The following is a 9,171-nucleotide window of genomic DNA, read 5'->3' as shown; positions in this document are numbered from 1 at the left end:
ATACTGCTTAACTTTTTTAAATGGCATAAATAAGTTGGACTGCCTTTTTTAATAGGAAATATACTACTTTAAGGTTTAAAGGTATAATCTGTCGGCATATTTAAATCCCTTCAAAATTACATATACCTTGAAAATATGATGTTATAATGTATTTTACTACCGAGTGTCTGAATGGACACTTTTTTGCCTCATTCGTAGATGTTTGCGACTTATTTTTAGCCTCTTCCTTAGAGTTGGTGGGTAACTCGACATTTAGTCCACAAATACATTTGATATCACATTTGCTTTTTGCTGTTTTGTAGGAAAATGAAAAACATTTTACTAGAGAACTGCGTGAAACATTATAGTTTATTTTAAATGAAGTAGCTATAGTCAACATGGATTTGCGTTAAATTATTGGGAGGCCTGAAGATTTTAGGAACGATTAATCCAAAAAAATCCTAGTTGACTTCTGAAGCTTTCTTCATATGAGTCTTCCTGTTTTTCCTAGCATGATCAGGTGTGGAGGTAACCATAAATCTGAGGAAGGGAAGATCATTCAATACATAATTTTAATTTTTTTATTTCTCCCTTTGACACCTACAGACTCCATTTCTGCATATGGCCCTCTGGCTCTTCGAAGCAATGTACCATCATGTGCCATGCTGGTGATGTCACAAGACGCGAAGTCAATGTTAGCACATAGCCAAACAACAAGAAGTCATGTAAGTAAGATATTAAGAATTAAATCAGGCAGTATAGATCCTTTTGTGTAGTAATGTAATTAATAATAATGAAGATGTGGCAAAGCAGGTGAAGTTATTATATGTATACTCTGAATTTTTTAAATGAGTATCTTGGTTAAGGCATTTTCTGAGGTCAGAGAACACTGCACATATCAGAGGTAGGCAATTTTTTTTTCTGAAGAGTCAGTAAATATTTTAGGCTTTGTGAGCCAAATGATCTCTATCACAAGTACTCCACTCTGCCTTATTACTGGAAAGCAGCCATGGGTAGATGTGGCTCTGTTTGAACAAACTTTATTTACAAAAACAGGGGGGCAGGTAAGGTTTGGCCTATGGATCATAGTTTGCCAACCTTTGGCATACAAGGTGAAGAAATTCTGCATCTTACTTTCTGTTGTGATTTAGGTTAATTTTAAAGAAACTGGGGTACTTAAAATTAAATAACAAATGTAGTCCAACTATTTAATTTCTAAATGATTGTACCATGTCAGGAACTTAGAGAATAATATGAGATTTTTTGAGTGACTCATTGAACACACATTTTATTTTTACTTTCGGTTATAATTTATATTTAACTCCTTCAGAAAAAAATCCTGTAGCATGTGTATAGATCAGGATAAACCATTAAATAAAGGGATTTATGAAAACCGAAACTCTTTACAAGACTCTTAATAGGAAAAAGGTAATCATTTCTGTCTTGTGCAATCATTTCTGGCATCAGAAAATAAGAAAGGGATATAAATTCAAAGAAAAAAGTATGAAGAACATGTTTTTATTTCCTATAATTAACTACAAAGTAAAACTTTAACTTTAAATGTTTCCTTGAAACTGCTCTGTTTCCTAGAATTTTTATTAGGAATTCCCCAAACTCAAGAAACTCATTGACAGTCTTAGGGATAGACACATATTAGGGTTGCTATTTATCGAGGCTTCAAAGAAGCAGGAAGTCATTTTAGATATTGAGGGATAGACCCTGGGACATTTTTGTAATAAGAACACAGCTCTTAATTGCCTTGTCACTATGAGATATTTATGAAAATGGATAAACATGTTATTCTTAAAAATTCCATTATGACCAATTCTGGGGCAAAAACCAGGAATTTTCTTTAAGTGAAATCATACTTGAAATAGGCAAGAAATTAAACAAGAATCTCCCCTCAGTTGTTTTGTAATCATAAGAAAATTACCGTGTGCTTTCCATTTTTCTGAATTTGCCCCGCTTCCTAAATTTTCAGTTCTGGCTTTCCTTGGGGTACTTAAAAACAGAAGCATTTTGATGTGGTTGTCTTCTGGAGGTCAGTGATACCTGTTGCTCTCTGATGCTAGGGAGAGGTATGGTTGAGATGCACACCGGCGAGGTGGAATTAAAGACCTCAGTTATCTCTTCCAGTTTGCATAGTAAAAACAGGCAAATTAAGGATAAGGTGTTCCTTAGGGTACACCAAGGTTACTGTGACAAGGACCCAGAAAGGCATTGTTTCTATAGGATGTTCCCTTGAAGATAGTTTTAATTTCGGATAATCAGGTGGGTAGCATATTAGGCTTTCTGCTAAAGAAATTTTGGCCGTGACGACTTTTGTGCCAGCCTAAACTCTTGTAGGTACAATCGTGATCTTTGTTTTCTATTTTCTCTTCTGAGAATAAAGTATTTATAAAGCTGAACTTAGATGTGGCTAGATTAATAGAGATATCATCTGCTCATGCTCTCCAAAACCCCCTCCCTTTTATTTTGGCTGGGGCTGCAACCTAACAGGTTGGCGTGGCCTTGAGGCACCGTCTTTAACTCAGTTTGTCCCAAGCTTTTAATTTTATTTATTATCTTTCTGATTATCAAAGTCACATATGCTCATTATAGTAAAAATGAAAACCATAGAAAAGTGTAAATTGGGAAAAACATCACCAGTACTACAGTAACGAAGAAGCAATTTATTCCATGATTCTTCCCAGGATTATTTTTTTCTACATGGTTGATATAAAAATGATTGAAAGTTTGCCTTGTACATTTCTTTAACAGCAACTGTGACATTTCCTTGTGACATTACATAAGTAAATATTTTAATGTATATATATAATATTCCCATTGAAAATATATTGCAATCCATTATGATTTTATTAAAAATAATATTTTGGCAAATATATTTTTGAATAAAGCTCCATCTAGGTTTCTGACAATTTTGTTAGGAAAATTTTTTCCAGGAGAGTTATTAAGATGTCTGAAGTTATAAACATTTTAATGATGCTCAATCCATATTCCAGGAAATATGTACTAATTGACTGCTACATAATCTCTTTGTGAATCTTGGTGACCTTGCATCCTCACCAATGCTGACATTTAACAATCTTAAAACAATCTTCCTGGTTCCATGAGAAATAGGGCAGCAGTTTGGGTCAAATGTAATTCTCCTCCTAGAAATTATATAGAATGGGATTTCAGGGAGACCCACAAAATACATCGATAGCAAAACCCAGAGACAGTGAAAAGCCATAAAACCCATTACATGTGTGGATGGAGGCAAATTAACTGAGGCCAGCAGAATTTATGCAGGAGGTCCTACTGGAGTGACAGAGAGGAATGGGAATACAGAGGTGACCCAGTGATGGCAGATATCAACAATCACCAGCAGATAAGTATTCCAAGAGCACTGAGTGGGAGCTAGGCTCAAACAGGAAGTCATTGCTGTGAGACATAGAGAAAGATTCTTTGTCCCTATTGTTGGCAGACCTCAGGAAGCACATCTTTCAAAACGGAGGGAAACGCATTGGAAGGAGGGGTTGTGTCCCTCAGTGATGAAGCTGGAGGAGCTCAGGATGGGTGCATAAGCCAATCTCTTAGAAGCACCCAAAGACTTTACAAGGTGCATCCTGATGGGAGGCGTTGTGCGCCTGCTCCCAACTGTGGGCTTCCCTGGGCTTTCCTCCTGACATGGAAATGATGACCGGTGAACAGGCTGTATGACTAATCACTGACCAGCGTGATGAGGGATTAGTAACATATTTTACCCCTTTCTCTGCCTGGGAGAGACTATTTAAGGTGCAGTTTGCATGGCTCTGCACACCTAGAAATGGCCAGCCCCGCAGCCCTCCCTTCTATTAGCTTTCTCTTCTTTTCTGCTTTTTACCCATTTTTTTACTCCATCCTGCTTTCCTGGAATCATGCTCCTTAGTGAAATACCTTTTCTGTGCCTGATGATGATGTCATATCTTCATTGTTTGTGTGGTTTCCATTGGGATTTCTCTGATTCACGAGTTATTAAAAAATGTCATGCTTAATTTTCAAGTGATGAAGAATTCCCCAGTAATCTTTTCGTGTTACAGATTACACAGCCAGAAACTGCCAGAGAATAAATATGGAATAATTTCAGTTTTAATTTTATAATGACTCGTTTACGGCCCAACATAGGTCAACTTTGGCAAATATTCCAATAGTACTTGAAAAAAAAGAGTGACTTTTGCCATCGTTGGGGGAAAATGCAGCATACATGTCAGGTAGCTCAAGTTTATTAATTGTTTTTTTATTTCAGACCTATTCTATCCTTGCTGAATTTTACTTTTACTTTTGTTCTGTTAGCTTTTAAGAGAGAGATTTTAAAATCTCCCACAGTGATGGTGAATTTGCCTATTTCTCCTTTCTCTATTTCTATTCATTCGGCTTTATAAAATTTAAAGCTATGGTTTTAGGAAGCTATATTTTGGATATGATACCCCCTGGTGGGGTGACCGTATCTTTCTAATATGGTTACTTGCCTTCGAGTCTGCTTTTTCCAACATTAGTATAGCTATCCCAACTTATTTCATTTAGTGATTGTGTAATATATATTTTCCTTTCCATTTACTTTCAGCCTGTGTTTGTCCTTATGTTATTCTCCTGTAAACAGCATGTAGCTGTGTTTTATGTTTTCGTTTTTAATTCAACCTGAGAATCTTAGTCTTTTATAGAGAATACTTAGTCCACTTTTATTTAACATAATTATAGATATTGCTTTGTTTATACCAACCATTCTACTATTGTTTTCTGTTTGACATATCTCTTTATGTAGCTTTCTCATCCTTTCTTGGTTATTGGGACTAATCAACTTTTTATTATCCCTTTCTCCTCTACTAATTTATTAATATTATTTTGTTTTCATCACCTTAAATTTTAAAAGTATCTTTAGTAAGTTGTTACTCTAGATATGATAACATGCATCATTGATATATTACATTCTAATGATTTTTTTTTTTTAAGGAGAGATCATTTCAGTGTGATTTAAACTTCCAGAGGAAAACAAACTTCAAATTGCTTTCACGAAGTAAGAATATCATTGATACCCAAGCTTGGTCAAAATTTCACAAGAAGAAAACTATTCCCAATTTAATTTATGAATTTCAATGCAAAATTCTTCAGAAAATTATTAGCAGAAAGAATCTGGCAATTCTTTAAAGTAGTAATATATCACGATGAGGGAGAGTTCATTCCAAGAATGAAAGATGATGAACTCTATTAAAATAATTCATCATATTAATTGATCTAAGGGAAAAAAAGGCATATGTTAACCTTTGCAGATGTTGAATATTCATTTGACGAAATTCCACAGCCATTCTGGATGTTTTAATAAACAGATTAATAAAGTAAGAGTTAAACTTTTTATAATCATGACTAACTGATAGACTATTTATGTGCGCGCGCGCGCGCACACACACACACACACACACACACACACACACACACACACACACTCAACCCGGAAACAGCATTACAAACATATCGAAATGCCAGAGGCACTTCTGCTCTCTCAGCTATAAGTACAGACAAAATAACAGCACACACTTCTCACCTCTACTAGTGAATCTCTACCAGAGTTATTAGTAAACAAAGCTAGACAAGAGAAAGAAATTTGAGGTATAAAATTTAGAAAGGTGGGAGCTATTATTTGCTGATGACTTAATACTTAGAAAATCCCATGGAATCTGAAAAATTTCTATTATTCAATTTTAGCATATAAAAGAAAAAAATAACCATATCTGACTCATTAAAAAAATTCTTTGGTTGAGAAAAACAAAACAAAACAAAATACCCAAACATTCTGGGGGAAATTCTACCAGAGAATAATAGTAAACTGGGGAAAAAATATTTGCCTCTCAAATCACCAAGAGTTTTCTTTAAATATATTTTAGAAATTGTGGGGGTGCGGGGAAGTACAGAGCAATAGCACAGTGAGCAAAGATCATGAATGGACAGTTTGCATAAAAATAAATACAAATAATGTTTCAACTCATAAAAAAATATTCAACCTCGTGTAAAATGCTCATTATTTAATTTTATTTAAGGAGTGTGGGCATATAAGAATATATTTCTAAATTTACTTGCAGGGATCCACAGGAACTAGTAAAAATGGTTGTCTAAATAAAGAGACTGTAAAGAGATAGCAGGGTGGCCTGGGACAGGAATCAGACCGCGATCTCTAAATGAATGCTTCTCGTATTGTTTTGTTTTTCAGCCATGGGAATATATTACCTTTGCAGAAAAAATATAATAGAATGGAATCTTTTTGAAAATTTGTAAAGTGAAGAATTGCATCTCATTTTATTTTGTATCCTTGATTACCGCATTGCATTCCTCAGTGTTCGTTTGTTATTTATATTTTCGCTCTTTGAAATTAACACTTCAGTTCTTTAGAGATAGTTTTGTTTTTCTTACCAGATTTTATCATTTCTTTTATGTAAGGAACCAGTACATTTTAATATATTTATTTCACTTTTCTTTTAGCCCGGTCATTCTATCATTTTGTTTTCTATACATTAACTTATAGAACTTAATAATTTTTATTTTGCCAAATCTATCAATCTTACTTTGTTGAGTATTTAAAAGTTGCTTTTCCAGAAAGCCTTCTCAGAATCAGATACTTATATTTTTTCTAGGTATCTTTTTATTTTTTTAAGCTGAAATTTATCATATGATTTCTCCTAAATAGCTAACCAATGGCTTTACAGACTCATTATAAATAATAACTGTTCCCTTACCTGCCGCTTCAAGATTCAGTGTTACAGTGTTTCTTTGAGTCATCTATTCATACTTCAATGATAAACTTATTTTCATTCTGTGATAAATTTTAACATCTACTAGGTCGAGTTCCTCTTTATTACTTTTCTATTTCAAAATTATTTTCACTGGTGGATTTTTCCTTGTCAACTTTAAGACTGTGTCAATTGAACTTTCTATGCCAGTTCTTATAACAATCTTACTTCCAATTTCATTTCTTAAGAAATAATTTGGAAAAATAGTATCTCTATTTTTTCAATATATAGTGTGTCCATCCAGGAATAAAATATGCTTCTTGAATTATTTAATTGTCTAGTTTTATTGACTTTTTATATAGTTTCAGCACATTCCTTATCACATTCATTCCTAAGTATTTTATAATTTTGTCATTAATATGGATTAGATAATTTCCTCAATATTGCTAAGATACAGAATGATGCATATAAAAATTATCAGTTATTTAATTTTTATTATTTATTTTGTTTCAAAACCATCTCATAGAACTTGCTATTTTAGTTCTTATGATGTCTCACGTATTTGCTTAGCTTTGTTGATTAATTGTAGAATATGCAAGTAATGGTTTTATCCTTTTGAATAATTATAACTATAGTTTCTATTTTTCTGCCATTATTTGTATTAATCAGAAATTCCAAGAAAGTGCCAAAGACGATTACTATGGTATCTTATTCTTATTCCTGTATACAATGAGAATACCTACAGTCATTTGCTAGTGGGCTTAAAGTTGGTATTAGTTTAAGGAAGGTTTGATTATACAAAGTAATTATTATTCTATTCCTTTTACTAAGAATTTAATATTGTTTTTCAAAAGAATGGAAGCTGACCTTTGTCCATTGCACCATTAAAGCCCAGTTGGCGCAGTGTTTAAGAAACTGAGCTGCCCAGAGTTTGAAGCCGTGCTCTGCCACTTAGTAGCATTGCATGACAACTTCAGGCTAGCTTTCAGTTTCATCGTTTATAAGATAGAGAGAGCAATTATATCTTCCTCATAGAGGTTCTGTAAACAACACATGAACTAAAGCCTTTCACCTGTTATGCATGGCCTTTGGAATATAGTAGGCACTCAGTAAGCAATAGCCATTATATTATCATCGATGAGATGATGATGTAGTTTTTCTATGGAATAATTTAAGATGAAAGAATTTGAATAGAGCAAGTCTGGCTGGAATCTCAGAAATAGTGGCTCATTTTAGTAAGATCACACATCTGTCTCTCCTGTATTTGAACACTTATGGTTTAATTCATATCCTATTTTTTCACTCTCAGTATGCCACTCACCTTTTTTTAAATTTTTTATACCTACGACACCTTGTCTTCCTAGGTGGTCTCCCATCCACATACTTACCAGGCCCGATCCTGCTTAGCTTCTGAAATCAAACAGGATCAGGCTTATTCAGGGTGTCATGGCCATAGACTTCCTTTTTTATTTTTTATTTTTTTAAACATGTTTGCTTTGTCCAGTCAGCAAGATTAAGAAACAAATCTATTTTCTGCTTTTTAGCGCTCATTTTATTCAGTTTTAGGAAGGAAGGGTGGAATTGAATCAAATATTTATTTTTGAAACGCTTTGGTGTTTTTAGTTGCGGTGAGAGATAATGTGGGATGTGTTTATTTTTGTCACGTAAAGTGTTGTGTGTTTGTGTGTATTTGCTTATTTATCTATTTTTATTGAAAGACCAGTGAGGAGAGAGATCAGAAAGAAAGGGTAGAGTGTGGAGTGAGATGATTTTGGAGAAGGAGGCAGAACTAGATCATGCCGCGCCCTATAGGAGATTCCAAGTATTATTTTGGACCGAATCTTAAGGGCAACAGGAAACCTCAAGAGGATTTTTAAGCAGATGGATCAGACCTATGTTTTATCGGGATCTCTAGTCAATGGAGAACAATTTTTAGAGGGAAACTTTTGGATAGTGAGGAGGACAGCTAAGAAGTTAATGCAGCAGTTCAAGTGAAATTGGATGGTGGTTTGGACTAAGATTCAAGGAACAATGTGACAGGTTGAAAATAGTCAGTGGGAAACTGAATAGAACGCTTAAAGTGACATATCATTGAAGTTTATAGGTCCAAGGACTGCTGGGTACCTCATGTCATTTGACATGGCTCGAGACAGATCAATAACCTTTGCTTTAGATAATGGCTGCTGTCCAGAAAAGCTGGCTTAACACTTCTTTTCTATAAAGTGGTTCCTAGTTAACCATTGACCTCGTGTACAAAGTTTGAAATGTGATTCCACTGTGGTTGAGGATGGATGAAAATTGTGATATGAGAGAATCACTCCCATTAACTGCTCGGGGCCCTGGCAGGTACACGTTGCCAGACACTAGCATGAATTGGAGCTGGCCATTATTTTAACTCGTAATTTACTATGGGTTAAGAAGCCAGCTAACCAAATTTATTAGAAAGGTATAT

At 34.3% G+C, this 9,171-nt stretch overlaps 1 protein-coding gene across 6 annotated transcripts in view; it reads left to right on the top strand.

Annotated features, from left to right (window-relative positions):
- IL15 (interleukin 15) overlaps positions 1-9,171 on the top strand; it is a 68,101-nt gene that overhangs the window by 22,980 nt on the left and 35,950 nt on the right. For all 6 annotated transcript variants that reach the window (XM_011373758.2, XM_023519659.1, XM_011373756.2 and 3 more), the window contains one exon: positions 586-704. In XM_011373758.2, coding sequence (XP_011372060.1) covers positions 642-704 — 63 coding nt within the window. In that variant the 5' untranslated portion in view covers positions 586-641. The remainder of the gene's footprint in view (positions 1-585; positions 705-9,171) is intronic.

The sequence above is a fragment of the Pteropus vampyrus genome, unplaced genomic scaffold (assembly GCF_000151845.1).
Source record: "Pteropus vampyrus isolate Shadow unplaced genomic scaffold, Pvam_2.0 Scaffold229, whole genome shotgun sequence".
NCBI classification, from domain to species: Eukaryota; Metazoa; Chordata; class Mammalia; order Chiroptera; family Pteropodidae; genus Pteropus; species Pteropus vampyrus.
Note: the sequence above shows the minus strand (reverse complement) of the source record. Positions and strands in the feature narration are given on the sequence as shown.